The 20,692-nt window shown below is 40.7% G+C and overlaps 1 protein-coding gene across 1 annotated transcript in view; it reads right to left on the bottom strand.

Annotated features, from left to right (window-relative positions):
- Nucleotides 1-20,692, bottom strand: part of LOXHD1 (lipoxygenase homology PLAT domains 1) — a 666,378-nt gene that overhangs the window by 95,596 nt on the left and 550,090 nt on the right. Inside the window, exons 37-39 of the mRNA XM_053701077.1 lie at nt 14,000-14,138; nt 4,713-4,921; nt 4,410-4,595 (exon numbers count right to left, since the gene is read on the bottom strand). Of these exons, the coding sequence (XP_053557052.1) occupies nt 4,410-4,595; nt 4,713-4,921; nt 14,000-14,138 (534 nt within the window). The remainder of the gene's footprint in view (nt 1-4,409; nt 4,596-4,712; nt 4,922-13,999; nt 14,139-20,692) is intronic.

Raw genomic sequence — 20,692 nt, forward strand, 5'->3', positions numbered from 1 at the left:
TTATTTTTTTCTTCCTAAATGGAAAGAGTCCACAGCTGCATTCATTACTTTTGGGAAAACAATACCCAAGCTATAGAGGACTCTGAATGCCAAAACGGGAGGGTACAATAGGCGGCCCATACTGAGGGCACCAGGCCTGAAACCACTACCCAACAAAAAAACCTGCTTCGTCCGAAAGCTGAGAAAACAAAAAGGGAAACGGCCCAAAGGACACTGACCAGCAGATAGCCCCGAAGCCGAGCTAGAGGCTGCAACATCAGATACAATTGAGCCAACAGTTTTCCGGGAGACACCATCGCCCAACAGTCGGTCCCCCACTACACACCCTTTACTAGAGAAGGGAACCCCTGCCAAAACGTCCAAAGGAATAAGGCAAGGAAGAACCAAATGGGATTCGAAAGGTTACCACAAACTCCATAAAGGGAAAACCCCCATCAAACCAAACTCGCAAGACCTAAATGGGTCCTGACAACAAGGGGAGGCAACGCCCAATCCAAAAAGAAACCACAAGGTTTAGAACCGTTAGCGGAACAGAGAAAAAGTTCTCCCAACATCCTGCAAGGATTGGAACAGCTAGCTAGCACTCAATAAAGGCGCAAACAGCTGTAGCTGGTTTCAAAGAGCAACTCTTCACTTGACAGGCAGCAAGTCAACCAGCGCCTAGGAACAACTAAAAGCGGAGACCAAACATCATCTGAACTCAGAACCCTGAGGAAATCAGGCAAAATTACATGTAGCAGACCCAGAGTCAAGAACACGCATTCATTGTCAGGATGACACAGAAGCAATGCTTGCTAGAAGCGGCTACCAAAATTTAGAGTGCTAAACCTCCACTACAGAAGGCACACTCTAGGCAACTGAAAACTGCCAGACCTACACATAGGTCTCAAAATAAAAAGGAGAGCCCAGAACCTCAACGAGGAACAATGCGCCCCCAAAATCCGAGAGAACAACGGGTTTCACACCTGCCAAGCATCGGCAGGTGTGAAACCAGGGGACCAGAAAAACCCCAGGCTCAACAACAAGCGGAAAAAATGGCACAGCCATGACAATAGTGTCCGGGTGCCAACCCAAAATACCACATGGAGACCGTCGACAAGGCCGTAGACTTAGAGATCTAACTAAAGGCCCAACATAGACTCAAGGCAGAGCCAGCAACTCTCCAAATGGACAGAACAACCAAGAGAGCGTACCTCTCTCCGGAATAGGTTAACCCGTCTATCCTAACCTCCTGAAGTCAGGAGAAGCCCTAAGATAGGGACCACACTTCCGAAAGAAGGATATAAGCCCCTCCAACACAAAGGGGGCCGGCAAATGGGCCGGAAGGACAGAGCACCTGCCCCCAGGACACAGCCATAGGCTGAACCAAGAGAACAATTCTCAGACGCCCTGACCTGGAAGGAATACCCTGAAGAATTGGTCTGGCTAGCACACAGATCAAGGAGCCATAGCTACAGTTGTTCCACAGTGAACCCCTTTGCTTGCAGAGCAGCGAAGCCATCACACTCTTTCAGCAAGCCTACAAAGGGAAACTGACCAAGGCGAAAGGCAAGCCCAGGGGGCATCGGCACCAAGAAAACCTGGTCAACTGAACCAGTTCAACTAGCCCAACCAAAGAACACCGCCCAAGTATCCTGGAACTGGGAAACCCCGGACTAGCTCTAGAACCTCACAGTCCGGTATAACCTGCAATGGGATCCACCGGAGAACCAGAGCAGGGAGAGGTCCGAGCCCCCAAATAAGCAAGAACCCGGAAACTGAAATCCCCCATCTGATATAAAACCAGACCCCCGTGAGATACCATACAAAGTCCAAAGTAAAATGGACAACAAGAAAAACTCGCAAGTCCTGACCAGAAGATGAGACCACCCCTTGCCAACACTCCAAGGAGCTAAGGAAGCAAGAACGAACAAGGTCACTAGAGCCCTAGGCGCAATAGCCACACTATGACTAAGAACAAGGGGATACCTCGAGGACAAAGTCACTCGAACAAAGGCTAGTCTCCACATCACCCCAAAAAAAATCAGAGGAGAAGATGAGCATCCCCCAGCTCTGGGGAAGAAACCCTAAACAGAGCTCAAGGAGACCACACTGCCCATGTCCCTATAAAGGAACCAACTCACGAAGGAACCCGAGGAACGGACGAAGACCGAAAGGTCTAAAGAAGAGAACCACAGCAGGAACAAATCCAAGGACAATTACAGAGCCTCAGAAGGCCAAACGCTCTAAACAGCGGTAAAGAGTCGCTAAGCCGCCAATCCTCCCAAGAAAGGAAACTCTAGGCCCCAAGGAAATCTGAACCAAGAGAGTGATGCAGTGGAACTCCACTGACCCGGTCACTAGATTGAATGCTGAATAAGGACTGGCACAATCCTCCCAGCCATACAGATAATTTTAAAGTGTTTAGCTGAACTTGTAAAGAAACACAAGAAAACACACAAATAATAATGTGAGCACTCAGTGCCCCACCGGTCCAGCCAGGCAGAACTGGCGCCACGTTTCTGAATAAGCCACATGACAGAAGATCTGAATCCCAGCAGGACCAGCCACAGCTGGGGTCATAACTGTCAAGTTGGCAAAATCCTCCCTCAAAGGGGAAGGTAAAACAGACAAACCTAGGACCAACGTGTCCCTTAACAAACTTCCGAAGAAGCAACCAGAGGGAAATGATCCCAGAAGTCCCCGAAGGAAACACATAATCGAAATTAAAAAACATCCTAACTGGATAAAAGAAAAGAGAAAGCAGGCATACCTGCAGGACCAGCCAAACAGAAACCCGATCTTCCAACAAAAAACTGTGAAATATCTCAATAATCAGACAATTTGGAAATTACATCATCCCCTCATGTCTAATTAGGTGAGCCATTCGAAGTAGAAGACTGCGGATTAACGTATCCGTTAAGGATAGGATCTTCTTATAACTCAAAAACGTGTCTGAGTAAAACGCGAAGACGTGCTATTCTGTAACAGCATAATCGCCAAAAATATGTGAAAGCGAAAACGAGCTGCAACCTCCGGGGGGAACAAGCCACCCTGTAAGGAGGGATAAACATAATCTGGGTTACCCGCATGTGTAGTAGTAGGGAGCGGTAGGGAACTCGCCTCTTGGAGGACAGAACCCCCAGAGGCAGATGGTTCAGCAGACCCCTGATTCCCCGAGCCCGAGGAACAGGGCGCTCTAATACGGCATATTAAACATAACTGATTGACCTGTGTCAACGGGGCCAATTCGCATTCTTCACAAGTCGAAGAATCTGAATCTGAAATTTGAACAGTCTCAGCATCAGAATCCTCCATAACTAGAGAATAAAATAATATGGACTAAGAAAAAACTTAAATGGCACCCGACACCCACAATGGCTGGGGCACTCACCACCTCCTAGACCAGACACAAGCAGACTTCAATCGCCACACGGTCAGGAATGCGGAAATAGAAGACCAGAACGCCAAGCACGCCCAACCATAAGGTCGCGTCACTTCCAAAAGCCTTTATGTTCTAAGCCAAGAGCCCAGTTAACACTACACATAAGCAGATTGAATCACATAACAAACATGATTAAAAAACCCTGTTCAATAATCCCCCTCTGGAGATAAATATACTTAATAAGTCCGGCAAGACAGTTCCTTACGGGAAAACATAATAAGTTACAGTACATTCTGATACAGTAAAATTAAACGATCTTACCGGAATCTATGCCATGGAACAGGAACACGGCCCTTCAAGTGTGACGAATAGTAGCAGTGCCTCCGCAACGGACTTGAGAGAAGAAAGCAGGCAGCGAAGCGAAGTTCGACAACGCTAATTGCTTGTGGAGCTGAATATGAGTAGGGATGGTTTCGCAGAAAGACTCTTCCTGCATCTACGGACTCTAACTTTCATCCAGGCCCTCACTGAGAAACTGACAGGATTACTTAAAACTCCCGTCCCATGTCGAAGAGTACTACCCTCCATAAGAGACCAAACAAACTTCTGACACTTCTCTGCCAACCTCCTGGGACAAAAGGCAAAGAATGACTGGGGGAATGAGGGAAGTGGGAGGAGTATTTAAGCCTTTGCCTGGAGTGTCTTTGCCTCCTCCTGGTGGCCAGGTTCTTATTTCCCAAAAGTAATGAATGCAGCTGTGGACTCTTTCCATTTAGGATGAAAAAGGGCTATATTTGTCTAGTATCCAACCAGTGTTGAACTTACTGTCATGCAAGTGTGAACATTCCTGTAGAACTTAGTTCAATAAGTTGCACTAATGCCCAGTATTCTTCTCAGTTATCTTGGATAATGATGTCTATATGTTTTCAGTGTATTTGTCATTTAATTAGCACCTGTACTTTTCAATTAATTTTTCAATTTAATTAAAAGGTCAGTAAAGCTCAGGAATGTTGTACAGGAGAGTCTAAAACTGTAATGTACAAACCTTATGGCCAATAGTAATGGCGGTTGCATCCAGCATATTGAACACTCTTGCAGACAGACCATCCCCTCTGTCTTTGGCAAACCAACATTTACAAACAAAGGTATACATGACTCCTTTGGTAGGCACATTTAGTTGTATTTCCTCTACTAGCCAACAACTCTCTGGGGTAGCCCCATCATGACCAAGCTGTGAAAAGAAAACACAGAATGTGCTACAGAATCACAAGCCAATAAATAAATATAGTATTCATATTTACCCTAAATCCATCCAATGGTTGAAAAGATTATATGCGCCAAATCTCACCTCCATTCTTTTAATCTCTCCGACGTCTAATCCCACAACAGTAAACTTCTCCACTGAACCAGGTGCAAAACACGTCTTGCCCTTTGGATGGTCCAGCCAAAGTCTGGCAGTCTTTAGTTTCTGTGGGCCCATAATTATTACATAGGCACGGCTGTCAGTGCCTCCATCTTTGTCTTGGCCAGTTGTGATTGTGATATGATAAGGGATCACTGAAAATGCACCATAAAATAACCTCAGGCAATAAGTTCTATGTGTGATATTTGTAAGTTAACATTAAACTTAAGTTTGATACAGTTTCTGGCTATTTACATTCACGTTTCTAGAAGCAAAACATCTACAATCTCATATACATGTGTTTTACAGGGAATTTGGTAGCACTGGAAGCAATTTTCTCATAAATACATTTTAATCAATTGCAGAGAAACATCAGAGTGTGATATATAAACAGGATGTAAAGGATATGAAATCCCAAATGTTTCTTTAATGATTCAGGCACAGCTTACAATTGAAAAAAGTTTCCAATTTACCGGTGTCTGGAGAACAGTTTTGCTAGAATACTTTTGAGCACTAAATAGCTGCAGTGCTTGCACAATGTATAATATTGTTAAAAGTATTCTTGCAAAACTGCTGCCGTATAGTGCTCCTTACACTTTTTTTTAAAAAAAATTGTACATTCTATCTGAATCATGAAAGAAAAATTTTGTGTTTCATGTCCCTTTAAACACATCTTGCTTTTTCGGGCGGAGCCTGGAGGAGCGCGGTGATGGCTGCTTAATCACCGAGCTCCGTGCATGCTGAGCAAAGAAAGAGTAGCAAATAGCCGGAATATGAAGCAATCTGGCTGAAAGCTGAGGGACAACACTCTGGCGATACAGGGAACAAGGTGAACCTACAGCATACAAAATTGAGCGGAGTTAAACGGAGCAGCGCGTCTCTGTGTGGCTCAGAGAGGGACATGACCGCGGTCTAGAAGGAGAGCCGCGCGGAGGGACAGCTGAGCAATACGGCACTAAAGATAAAGAGAAAAGACTCCTGTAGCAACTTACCGCTTATATCATCAGACCGGGTGAGCAAGTTGAAACGGCCTGACATATGTCTCACATTTCCCGGGGAGAAGGAGGGAGGAGCTACATGGCGATGGAGGTGGCCATCTTTACACAACGCTGACGCAGTTACAAGCGCGGCAATGATTATGAGGTGAATACTAACTCTGGCCCAGATAAGCAAGGTATATAAATAAGTTTGCACAACCTGCCTTACACATACCCCAAAAAAAAGCTCTATCTCTAAATAAGGGACTGAAACCACCATATTAGCCTCATCCTATATAACGTTTTGGAGATCTAAGGAATGACATAGCTGTTAATCAGAATATGCCCTAAAAAAGGTGACTCCATTATTACAATTGCAACGAAGACATGAGCCTGGAAGACAGGAAGGCAACATAAAATAAATATACACCAATGATGTAAAAATACCTGTAAAAGTTAATAGCTGGAGAGTTGCTAGATATGGGAATCCTTACACTGCAAAAAGGGCGCTAACTACAAATGCTGATATAAAGCTTGAGAATCATATCATATCTCTGTTAACTGCTGTAAATACACTTTATTGCTCTACTTTTACAAACAGTAGCTAGAAGAAAACAGCCAGCTTGATTTGGTTACTAACAATTAAACTTTCATAGCATTGACACAGACATGTCTGCCAGAAAACAAAATAAAACAGGAGTAGGAGCAAAGATATCTGCACAACATCCCTTTTTTAAGTCATCCAAAGGAGACAAAGGTCAAGAAGCAGAAGAATTAACGATAGGGGAAGAAATGGATTCTGACACTGATTCTCAACACACCAAAATGGATCAAACTCCAGCGACTAAAGCAGACCTTAAAAATCTAATGTCTAAACAGGACATCAATAATATTTTCAATAAGATGTGGGAGAAAATGGACACGCTGCAGACCACAGTCACCAATAGCCTGACAGATATCAAGCAAGATATTCTGGACTTAGGTACTAGAATTGAATCTTTGGAAGAAAAAGAGGAAACCACCACTGAGGATATAAATACCCTCTCCCAACACATGTCCTCTCAGCAACAAGATATAGAAGAAATGCAAGATAAACTGGAGGACATGGAGAACAGGAGCCGCAGGTGTAATCTTAGACTAAAAGGGGTTCCCGAAACAATAACAACATCAGAACTCCCTGAATTTCTCCTACAGCTATTTCAAGCCATCACAGACAACAAGGAAGACGGCAAATTTGAAACGGAAAGAGCACACAGAGCCTTAAGAGCAAGACCCAAAAAAGGAGACCCGCCAAGAGACATTATAATTAAGATGCTGCGGTTCCGCGACAAAGAAGAAATCCTAACAGCTGCAAGACAAAACCCTACCTTCAAGTTTAAAGGCTCGGTTATTCAATTTTACCAAGACTTGTGCCTGAGAACACTTCAAAGGCGTAGTACTATGCGACCCCTTACACAGCTTTTACGCAAAACCCAAATACCCTATAGATGGGGATTCCCTTTTTCCCTCAACATCCTACACGAAGGAAAAACAGTGTCACTTAAAGACCCGGCAGAGATACCAACTATTTGCAAACTGCTGAAACTCGAATGCCCAGATCTACCGACATCATCCCAAGAACAAGACACAGCTCATCAATCTACCCGTCAAACATTTCCCACCAGAGACAGGTGGACCAAGGTAGCAAAAAAGAAGCAGAAAACCTGAAAGACTCCTGAGCCTGCACAAATACTAAAGACTCTCTGCCTTAAAAGAAGCTGAGAAGACAGCTTTACTGGAGACTCTCCAATCATTTAAGACATATAGTAGATTAACATTTTTTTACAGGTAAACTCATTAAGCCCTGCCCCAAGGACTCTGATCAAAAAGAGAAAGAATCGAGGCAGAAGCTAGAATATTAATCCTTTCAAAAGCATACCGCCACAAATGTCGAGGTAAGACCCTCCAAGGACGGTTTGATTTGTTTTCATAGTAAATGATTAACCTACAACCAGCCAAAACTAACTTGTATACTCTTATACTAGCAATGTTTATTTTTTACGATGTACACAGCTCAATAATGCACATCTACCCCATTGTGCAATAACTGTATGGACACGGATGCGGTGTATATCCTATACATTAATGTTATCAGGTTTTATTGTTGTTTTAAAATCTTTTTTTGGTTTTTGTTATTATTAGTTATCGTTACTGGTTTGGCATGGGAAAGCCCATGTCACACAGCTGTTACATTCATTTGGTCACAATATCACTGCAACGACTTAACCTCCCCGAAGGTATCCAGAGAAGAGGGAAGGAGTATTAAGGTGAGGAGCAATATATTGTCTTGTATAACACGTCTCCATTTAGATAGATTTTACTATTACAATGTCCTCTCTTCCACCTGCTTGTTATTCAAAGAGAACTTTAGACACATTAGCACATACCCAGACACTGAGATAGATGGAATCTTGGACTATTAACTTACTCTCACATAATGTTAGAGGTCTGAACTCAGACATTAAACGAAGGATGGCAATTACACAATATAGATCCCTGAAGGCAAATGTAATCTTTCTCCAGGAAACACATTTTTTAAAATCTCAAATACCTAGATACTGGACCAAAGATTTCCGACACCATTATCACTCTACATCTGACTCTAAAAAACGGGGAGTATCTATACTAATACATTCTTCCCTACCCTTTACACATCAGGAAACAATTGAAGACAAGGAGGGCAGATTTCTCATTGTGAAAGGCCAAATTCAAGAGACTGACATTTTATTCTGTAATATTTACGCACCTAATGACAAACAAGACACTTTCTTCAGACATATCACACATCTTATGACAGGGTGGTCCCAAACTAGGACAATTTTTGCGGGAGACTTCAATGTAGATCTTACATTACAATCCAAACAATGCAACACCCCACTTACCAATAAACAACACAAACAACGCAAGATGATTAAGACAATACAAGATTATCTAACTACAGGCCTGTTGATAGACTCTTGGAAAACACTATATGGACACACAAATGACTCTACCTTTTTTTCCGCGGCACACAAAACATACAGTAAGCTGGACTACATATTTGTCAGCCAGTTTTTACAATCCATCCTCATAAAATCAAACATTCATCCATGTGTGTGGTCAGACCACTCTATAGTGCAGCTCGCACTAGGTAATATCCGAGTTCCGAATAGAACCAGATCATGGACATACGACCCCATCTGTTTAAAAGACCCCATGGTCCACGCTGCAGTGGAACGTAGTATGTTAGAATATTGGGACATTAACACGGGGACGACGACCAACCCTATCATGACATGGGCGGCACACAAGACTTATCTGAGGGGACTACTTATAAAAGAAAAATCCAGCTTTCTCAAGAAACGACATACACGGAGAGTAGACTTACAGAAAGAGATAGACACTTTAGAGAGACAACATAAACTCACATTATCTACGACCACACTGAAACTGCTCCAAGGTAAACGAACAGAATTGGCATCTATCCTAAATGATCAAGCAGTCAAAGCAGCCTTTCGGCTTAAGACCAATTACTATATATATGCAAACAAGCCAGATAGATACCTAGCAAATAGGATTCGTGAGCGGGCGAGAATTGCCTCTATAGCACAGATCCAAACACAAGAAGGCAATATATCCACCCACCCACAAGAAATTGTAGACTGCTTCGCCCAATACTACGGCACACTGTACGAGGGGACTCATGTCACCCAGTCCCCTACCACAGAATCCATATTAACAAAATTTCTAGATAGTGCTCACTTGCCCTCTATACAGGAAACAGATAGAGAGAGTCTAAACCAAGCGATAACCGCAAATGAAGTGCTCAGGGCCATCAAGGATCTAAAACCAGGGAAAGCTCCGGGTCCTGACGGGCTACCTGGAGAATATTACAAATTATTTAAATCCTCCCTAACACCACATTTAGTCAAATTCTCGAATTATATCATGCAAGGGCATGAGATCCCATGTGACCTATTAGGAGCCAAGATAGTTGTTATACCCAAGCCAGGTAAAGACCCACAGAAATGCGCTAGCTACAGACCCATCTCCCTCATAAACCAGGATCTAAAGATCTTTACTAAAATCTTAGCGAACAGATTAAAGAGTATCCTACCGAGTATAATACACCCGGATCAGGTTGGGTTTGTGGCAGGTAGGGAAGCCCCTGATAACGTTAGACGAATTATAGCAACCATAGCCCAGCTTGACAGGATGAAAACGCCTTCTCTGGTCCTATCATTGGACGCGGAGAAGGCGTTTGACAGAGTAGATTGGACATATATGTTCACAGTCCTGGACAAAATGGGATTCAAAGGTCCCTTTGTAGAAGCCCTACGCTGTATATACTCCAAACCTACTGCCACAGTAAGGGCCATGGGTCACCACTCCAAACTAATACACATAAAAAATGGTACGAGACAAGGCTGCCCGCTCTCTCCCTTATTGTTTGCCTTATGCATGGAGCCGCTGGCGGCCAATATCAGACATTCACCCGAAATAACTGGACTTCAGGTTAAAAATACAGACTACAAGATTTCTCTATTCGCGGACGATGTCTTGCTAACATTGACCAGACCCCTGACATCTCTTACAGGCCTATATGATATTCTACAACGGTTCTCTCTAGTGTCAGGCTATAAAATAAACATGGACAAAAGTGAGGCAATGGCCATAGCTTTACCAGCCCACACAAAAAAACTAATTGAACTAAATTTCTCATTCTCTTGGGTTAGATCACATATTAAATATCTGGGAATTAAACTAACGACACAATACACAGACTTATATAAGGTTAATTACCTTCCCCTATTCAAAGAACTGCGTTCTGACATTGCAAAATGGAGACTATTAAACTTTTCCTGGTATGGCAGAATATCCGCCATAAAGATGAATTGCTTACCAAGGATTCTATATCTGTTTAGGACTTTGCCCATCCCAATCCAAAAACCTGATCTAAAAATTTTACAATCAGAATTTAACCTTTTTATCAATGGCAAGAAGCAGGCAAGAATTCCCCATACAATTTTAACCAAACATAGGCAGCTGGGGGGTGTAGGGGCCCCAAATCTTCTAAATTACTATGAGGCAGCTAGACTGGCCCAAAATGCTCTGCTGGGCTCTCCAGTAAGAGATTTAGTGTGGAAGGAGATAGAGGCAGAGATAGGAAATCTCGACTCCCCAGCCGATCTGATCTGGGATAGATTGCTGCCTCAGCACCAGATCAAAAAATGCTCCCCTATTACTACACTTTCACTGGATCACTGGAAGGCGATGGCACATAGAAAGGGAGGGTTTCCAGAGTTTTCCTCCAAGATGCCAATCAAATATCTTATCCCAAACGAATACCGAAAACAGTTAGATAAATGGGAGAACAAGGGACTTTACAGAGTGGGAGACCTATTAATAAATAAGAAACCACTGACTTTTACTCAGATACAAGATAGACTAGCACCTTTTCCCCTCAAATGGTACCTATACTTACAAATAATGTCAGCCCTGAACAAATTCATACCAAACATTGCCACACAACCCAGTACCACACTGGAGAGACTATGCACCACAAGGGAAAGACCTAAGCAAGCCATCTCACAATTATATTTGGCAATACAAAACTCAGAGGACAGCACTAAATCACCTATAATGCTTAAATGGGAAACAGACACAAACATAACATTGGAAAGGCCAGAATGGCAAGACATATTCCACTCCTCATGCAGGGGGCTAATTAGTGCTGACCTGCGAGAAAATAGCCTCAAGACCATCTTTCGATGGTATTTGACGCCAATTAAAACTTCACATTACACAGAAAGCAGAAGTAGAAATTGCTATAGGGGATGCAACTCAATTGGAACCTACATGCACATGTGGTGGGAATGCCCCAGAGTAGCTCACATTTGGGCTAAGCTCTCAACTCATCTTAGCTTTCTTCTAGAGGAGCGAATCTCGTTGACTGTTTCTCAGGGATTGTTAAATGCCCCTTTACCAAACTTCAACAAACATATCAATACCTTCATTAGAATACTATGCACAATCACGAGGGTGAGCATTGCCAGGTACTGGAAGGAGGGAGTACCAACATGGAATGAGATACTAGAAAGATTTAAAATGACATACTCCTTACATGAAATGGCAGCAATGCTATTAGGAACGGTTGATGTGTTTCATAAAATCTGGTTTTATTGGATAACACATCCAATCTAACCAATTCAACTCCACACCATGAACACAGAAAGAAATAGCATCTCAAAAAGAAACAAGCACAGAGGTGAGAAAAGTGTTAACTAATACAGGAAATACAATAGGTAGGGAAACTAAACAGGCTAACGTAGGCCCCCCTCCACTACTGAAAGAGGAAAAAACACTAGAGGATTACTTTGCAGAAAGTTGCAGTGATATACAATTGATTGATTTTAAATGACCAATTGTTTGATTTGCTTGTTCAATTACAGTTTGTTAAATGGTTTTTTTTTTGTATTTTTTTTGGTAACAAAAAATGAGACATGTGTTAACAGTCTTTCACGAGAAAAACATCAGGTGTGATGTATTGGTTTTTGAGAATGTATTGCTTAGGATAGATAACACAGATAAAATTATAATCTGAACACGGTATGTACTAACTAGTGCATACCAACACTTGATGTACCGAATATGTAATCATCTGTATAAGACACTTGTTATGTATGTTGATGTTATCTCAATAAAAACAATTTTAACATAAACACATCTTGCTTTCGTGTAAAAATTATACTTTGTTCGGTGCTCCCTAGACGGGCCAAAAAGCAGATTAAGTAACCTGTAAATGCTGCATTTTTGTGTACAGACTTCATTCACACTTCATTACACTTGATCACTCTCAAACATATTTACTTTTTTCCCTCTCTTACAATCATTTCCTCATTTATAATCTTGCCCTTGTTCACTGTTTGTCACTGTTTGTCACTCAAATCCTTACAACCACTTCCTCATACTTATCACTTGGTCCCAATTCTTCTTATTTAATGTACACAGCAAACATTTAAATATAAAATTTTATTTCAAAATACAAAATTAAAATTGTACCCAAAAGTAAAAAATTCAATGTATAGTTTACTTTTCTATAGTAAAATAAGGGTCACAGTATTCCTTGGGGGCGTGTCTCAAGTTTTCTCACAGGCCTCACATTATATTCTGTAAGAATGACCTGCAGGCCTCATGGTTTTATCTCAACAAATGTACCGTATATACTTGAGTATAAGCCAAATTTTTCAGCCCACTTTTTGGGCTGAAAAATCCACTTCTGCTTATACTCCAGTGAACAAAAAAAAAAAAATTACCAAGGACTTGCGCGCGGCCGAGGCTTCGGTGCTTTCGGGATCGCCATTCACAGAAGGCGCAGTACAGCTTAAACGCGATAGAGGTAAGGAGCCGGCTGAAGCTCTGTTTGGACATACAGATGAGGAGGAGGAATCCAGTTTTGAAGGATTTTGATGCTTGTGTTTTAGCTTGGTTGCTTATTGAGTTAAGGTTTTTGTACATTTAAAGTTATTGTTAATACTTTAATGTTATATATTGTTTTTGTTGAATATACTGATAATATATTGTTTTTGTTGACCCTCTTTTCCACATGCCTCAATTAAAGCAATTTTATTGTTATCTACCTGTATTTTTATTTTTGAAATTTACCGTGAGCTGCTGCATTTCCCAGCCTCGGCTTATACTCGAGTCAATATCTTTTCCAGTTTTTTTGGGTAAAATTAGGGGTCTCGGCTTATACTCGAGTCGGCTTATACTCAAGTATATACGGTAAGCTGGCAAATTTGCGCTTATTTTACTCACAGAAAAATATGTGTATGTAAAAATAGAAGCCAATGCAAGGTAAAGTATGTTGTAAGAAGATCAATTTTGGCTTGTGTGTGCTTCAAAATATGCTGTTATAGGTGCTAACATTTGCTTGTTAGTTTCTTTGATTTGTAATTTGTATTGAACCTAATATAAAAAGCAATATTTGAATATTTTGAATACTGACATCAATGTATACCACTGGAATATTGAAAAGTAATATTTGAATATTTTAGTGTTAACAGTTGTTTTACTGAAACATTCAAATGGTAGACAGAGTGTTAAGGGAAACATGTTCTAACATTCAAATCTCATTTGCAAACATCCAGCCATCTCTAAGTAAGATGTTTATAGCACTATCCTGTATACAGAAGCTATCTACTTTATACAGTAGGTGCCACAATATAAATGCCTTACTTTGTCCTTCTTGCAGGGAACTACTCAGGCTATCTTTACGTCTCAAATTGCCATTGTTATCTTGACTCTTCAAGCTGAGGGAGGAACCCCAAAAACTTTTGGAAGAGCTCCCCATGCTGACGCGTTCGCCATCATAATCCTATTTAAATAAAACAATACAGAGAATCATTAATCATATAGGTAGGGCTAAGGCATACACACATAGTAGGATAATATATTATCTGTATGTCTATTGGCTAGATATAATAAAACAACACCCCATAAAGAGAACGTAGCAGATATTAGTAAACTGAGCACATAAACCCCTTCTAGTAATGCAGATAAAGAAGTAATTAGAATTATTTTGCATTAGTTTAAAATTGTGACTTACATACTCATCGAGTGAGCAACTGGTCTGCTGATAATATTGTGTTACATTGTAACAGTATCAACTTATGAGTCTATATAGTGAAGAGAAAAGAACAAACTTCCTGTGTAAATGGCTTACGTTTTCTTATATACAGTATATCATCTCTTATATGACACAAGTTGAAGAGTGTAATGCGTCTGCGATACCTAAGAGGGGCCAATGAGAATATTATTGATGATTAACAAATAACGTTGTATAAAAGGGATTTGTTAACTTTTCCTCATATCTTTTTATTAGGAGGGGGCTTAAAGGGACATAAAACTGCTGAATAAAACTACAATAGAATGGTTAATAGTCACCATGGTATTGGCTTTCCTCCTATGCCTGCAGCTCTCTTCAAAGTTATTCTCTTGTTTTAACCCCTTACAAGTATCAGTTAGTGGCGCTGTGCATCTTCACACTGGGCGCCGCCATCTTGGAATTTATATTTGTTATTTAACGTTGAAAATGTGCAAAAAACTGCAAAGCTGTAATGCTCCTGCTCTCTATTATGTGAGCTAAACTGAAGTGAAGGGTACAGCTGTCAAAAAGCAGAAAGTGCACTGCTCCAATCCCAGGATGCAACAATACGCGAGCTACAAGATGGCGGCGCCCAGTATAAAATGCAGAGCTTTACCAGCTGGATTCTGTAATGAGTTAAAATAAGAGAACAACTTTATAGAGAGCTGCAGGTCATGAGGTAGCAAAGTAAATTAGTAACCATCCTGTAGTTGTACCCAGAAGTTTAATGTCCCTTTAAGTGCTAGACCGTGCAATTACTAATATCAACTACTCTGAGCTCCCCTTTATTGATGTTGTTTAATTCAAAATAATTTTGTATTTAATGCCAGTTTGTTTGGACTAGGTCAGGAGGATTAGCTCATCTGTTGGATGGAACGTTTGGAAGCATAAAGGTGAGTGTGTCACTGTTAAAGGGACAGTAAATTCAAAATTAAACTTTCATGATTCAGATAGAGAATACAACTTTCCAATTTACTTCTATTATCTAATTTGTTTTGTTCACTTGGTATCCTTTGTTGAAAAACATATCTAGGCAGGCACAGGAACAGCAATGCACTACTGGGAGCTAGCTGCTGATTGGTGGCTGCACATATATGCATCTTCTCATTGGCTCACCAGGTGTGCTCAGCTAGCTCCCAGTAGTGCAATGCTGCTCCCTCAACAAAGGATACCAAGAAAATAAATCAAATTTGATTATAGAAGTAACTTGGTAAGTTGTTTAAAACGGAATGTTTTATCTGAATAATGAAAGAAAATTAAAAAAAAAAATCATGTCCCTTTAAATACAGCCTATTTGCAGCAGATGCTAAAAAATTAAATCTTACCAGACCATAACTTTACACTACGGGCGAGATTACATATGCAGCGCAGGCTTCAGCGTAACTCTTGAAACCTGCGCCGCCCGTAATTTCACCTCGCACAACGGGGTATCACATATACAGCGCTGGCAGTTCATAAAGTGCCATAAGCCGGATAAACTAGCGATGTCCAGAAATGAGCGTAAATACAAATTTCTGGAGTCGCCAGTGACTTACAGCACGTTAGAAACTGCCAGCGCCTAAGAAAATAAAAAATAAATGTCAAATCTTCTGTAAAAGTCTAACCCGCCTCCCAAAAATAAACCCAACATGTAAAACCCCTATATCCGCGATTAAACCCACATCGGAACTAATAATAAAAGTATTAACCCCTAAATCCGCCAACCCTAACATCGCAAAGTACCTATTAAAACTATTAACCCCTAATCCGCCATTAACGCACATCGGAACAAACCTTATAAATCTATTAACCCCTAATCTGCCAAACCCACACAACACAATAATCCTAATAAAACTATCAACCCCTAATCCGCCAAACTTCCCCAACGCAAGTACCCCAATTAACCTATTAACCCCTAATCCGCCAAACCCCCACAACGCAAATAACTAAATTACTAAACCCCCTAACCTAACATCCACTAAATTAACCCCAAATTACATAAAATAATAAAATGCTAAATTACAATTAAAATAAAAAATCCTAACAGTACTAAGAAAAATAGATTACCAAAAATAAAAAGTCTAACATTACAGAAAATAATAAACAAAATTATCCAAAATAAAAAAAATAAAACCTAATCCCTATGAAAATAAAAAAGCCCCCCCAAAATAAAAAAAAACCCTAATCTAATGCTAAACTACTAATAGCCCTTGAAAGGGCATTTTGTAGGGCATTGCCCCCCTCTAACAGTAAAACCCACCACCCAACAAACCCCCCAAAATAAAAAAACCTAACACTAAAAAATCCTAAAAAGGGCATTCAGCTCTTTTTCAAAGGCCCGTTAAAACCCTAATGTAAAAAAAAAAAGCCTAAATCTAACCCCCAGATAGGTACTCATGGTTCCTGAAGTCCGGCGGTGAAGTCTTCTTCCAAGCGGCGATATCTTCTATCTTCTTCCAGGAACAAGCCGGCACCGAGCAGAGGGAACCGGTGACCATGGAACTGAAGACCGGCGACCGCGGAGCCATGGAGCGTGGAGATCCACTTCGTACGATCACCGCCGCACACTGAGGATTGAATTCAAGCTACGTGTGTAAATATGGAGTACCTTGAATTCCTATTGGCTTATTTAAGTCTTCAAATTCAAATCAGCCAATAGGATGAGAGCTACTGAAATCCTACTGGCTGTTCAAATCAGCCAATAGGATTTCAGTAGCTCTCATACTATTGGCTGATTTGAATTTGAAGACTCAAATCAGCCAATAGGAATTCAAAGTACCCCATATTTAAACGCGTACCTTGAATTCAATCCTCAGTTTGCGACGTGATCGTACGAAGAGGATCTCCACGCTCCATGGCTCCGCGGTCGCCGGTCTTCAGTTCCCTTTGCCCTTTAGGGGCAATGTGTAGTTTAGGATTTTTTAGTGTTAGTTTTTTTATTTTGGGGGTTTGGTGGGTGGGGGGTTTTACTGTTAGAGGGGGGACTTAGTATTTTTTAAGGTAAAAAAACAGTTTTGCCCTACAAAAGGCCCTTTTAAGGGATATTGGTAGTTTAGCATTAGATTAGGGGGTGTTTTTATTTTGGGGGGCTTTTTATTTTCATAGGGATTAGGTTTAATTTTTGTATTTTTTGATAATTTGGTTTATTATTTTATAAAATGTTAGAATTTTTTATTTTTTGTAATCTTAGATTAATTTAATTTTTTTATTTTTTATTTTTAAGTAATGTTGGCTTTTTTATTTTAATTGTTTGTAACTAAGTATTTTTTCATTTAGGTAATTGGGGTTAATTTAGGGGTTGTTAGGTTAGGGGGTGTTGGGGTAGGGGGCTTAGTAATTTAATTAGTTATTTGCGTTGTGTGGGTTTGGCGGTTTAAAGGTTAATAGTTTTATTAGGATTATTGCGTTGTGTGGGTTTGGCGGATCAGGGGTTAATAGGTTAATTAAGTTTATTGCGTTGGTGGGGGATGGCGGTTTAGAGGTTAATAGTTTTAATAGGTACTTTGCGATATGAGTGAATGGCGGATTAGGGGTTAATAGTTTATTAAGGTATTTTGCGTTGTGGGGTGATGGCGGTTTAGGGGTTAATAGGTTAATTAGATGTTTTGCGATATGGGGGTTGGCGGATTAGGGGTTAATATAGTTTATTAGTTATTGCGGTGAGGGGTTGGCGGTTGACAGGAAGATAGATATTGCGCATGCGTTATATGTTAGTTATTTTCAGGAGGTAGATAGATATTGCGCATGCGTTAGGTCTTAGTTACTATTTTCAGGGGGTTATGGTGCTCACATACTAAGTGCAAGTCAAGCTGCGTCTGCCTATGTGTGGCGAGGTGAAAATGGAGTAAAATTTCTCAATTTTCTCCGCATAAGTCCTTGCGCTGAATTTGTGATACCGATTTGCGATGCAGTTCTATGTTAGCTTATGGAAGTAAAAATTGCGGGCGACGTTTGAATCACATATACAGCGCCACATATAAATGCGGCGCTGTATATGTGATACCAAAACAGTGTAAAAACCGGCGTCAACAGCTTTTGCGGGAGACGCCGCATATGTAATCTTGCGCTTCATCTGTAATAAACAGTTGTACATAGAATAAATAACATAATTTATGTAAGAACTTACCTGATAAATTCATTTCTTTCATATTAGCAAGAGTCCATGAGCTAGTGACGTATGGGATATACATTCCTACCAGGAGGGGCAAAGTTTCCCAAACCTCAAAATGCCTATAAATACACCCCTCACCACACCCACAATTCAGTTTAACGAATAGCCAAGAAGTGGGGTGATAAAAAAGTGCGAAAGCATATAAAATAAGGAATTGGAATAATTGTGCTTTATACAAAAAATCATAACCACCACAAAAAGGGCGGGCCTCATGGACTCTTGCTAATATGAAAGAAATGAATTTATCAGGTAAGTTCTTACATAAATTATGTTTTCTTTCATGTAATTAGCAAGAGTCCATGAGCTAGTGACGTATGGGATAATGATTACCCAAGATGTGGATCTTTCCACACAAGAGTCACTAGAGAGGGAGGGATAAATAAAGACAGCCAATTCCTGCTGAAAATAATCCACACCCAAAATAAAGTTTAATTAAAAACATAAGCAGAAGATTCAAACTGAAACCGCTGCCTGAAGTACTTTTCTACCAAAAACTGCTTCAGAAGAAGAAAATACATCAAAATGGTAGAATTTAGTAAAAGTATGCAAAGAGGACCAAGTTGCTGCTTTGCAAATCTGATCAATCAAAGCTTCATTCCTAAACGCCCAGGAAGTAGAAACTGACCTAGTAGAATGAGCTGTAATCCTCTGAGGCGGAGTTTTACCCGACTCAACATAGGCAAGATGAATTAAAGATTTCAACCAAGATGCCAAAGAAATGGCAGAAGCTTTCTGGCCTTTTCTAGAACCGGAAAAGATAACAAATAGACTAGAAGTCTTTCGAAAAGACTTAGTAGCTTCAACATAATATTTCAAAGCTCTAACAACATCCAAAGAATGCAACGATTTCTCCTTAGAATTCTTAGGATTAGGACATAATGAAGCAACCACAATTTCTCTACTAATGTTGTTGGAATTCACAACTTTAGGTAAAAATTCAAAAGAAGTTCGCAACACCGCCTTATCCTGATGAAAAATCAGAAAAGGAGACTCACAAGAAAGAGCAGATAATTCAGAAACTCTTCTGGCAGAAGAGATTGCCAAAAGGAACAAAACTTTCCAAGAAAGTAATTTAATGTCCAATGAATGCATAGGTTCAAACGGAGGAGCTTGAAGAGCCCCCAGAACCAAATTCAAACTCCAAGGAGGAGAAATTGACTTAATGACAGGTTTTATACGAACCAAAGCTTGTACAAAACAATGAATATCAGGAAGAATAGCAATCTTTCTGTGAAAAAGAACAGAAAGAGCAGAGATTTGACCTTTCAAGGAACTTGCGGACAAACCCTTATCTAAACCATCCTGAAGAAACTGTAAAATTCTCGGTATTCTAAAAGAATGCCAAGAAAAATGATGAGAAAGACACCAAGAAATATAAGTCTTCCAGACTCTATAATATATCTCTCTAGATACAGATTTACGCGCCTGTAACATAGTATTAATCACAGAGTCAGAGAAACCTCTTTGACCAAGAATCAAGCGTTCAATCTCCATACCTTTAAATTTAAGGATTTCAGATCCTGATGGAAAAAAGGACCTTGCGACAGAAGGTCTGGTCTTAACGGAAGAGTCCACGGTTGGCAAGAGGCCATCCGGACCAGATCCGCATACCAAAACCTGTGAGGCCATGCCGGAGCTACCAGCAGAACAAACGAGCATTCCTTCAGAATCTTGGAGATTACTTTTGGAAGAAGAACTAGAGGTGGAAAGATATAGGCAGGATGATACTTCCAAGGAAGTGATAATGCATCCACTGCCTCCGCCTGAGGATCCCGGGATCTGGACAGATACCTGGGAAGTTTCTTGTTTAGATGAGACGCCATCAAATCTATTTCTGGAAGTTCCCACATTTGAACAATCTGAAGAAATACCTCTGGGTGAAGAGACCATTCGCCCGGATGCAACGTTTGGCGACTGAGATAATCCGCTTCCCAATTGTCTATACCTGGGATATGAACCGCAGAGATTAGACAGGAGCTGGATTCCGCCCAAACCAGAATTCGAGATACTTCTTTCATAGCCAGAGGACTGTGAGTCCCTCCTTGATGATTGATGTATGCCACAGTTGTGACATTGTCTGTCTGAAAACAAATGAACGATTCTCTCTTCAGAAGAGGCCAAAACTGAAGAGCTC

This window comes from Bombina bombina, chromosome 2, assembly GCF_027579735.1.
Source record: "Bombina bombina isolate aBomBom1 chromosome 2, aBomBom1.pri, whole genome shotgun sequence".
In the NCBI taxonomy this organism is placed as follows: domain Eukaryota; kingdom Metazoa; phylum Chordata; class Amphibia; order Anura; family Bombinatoridae; genus Bombina; species Bombina bombina.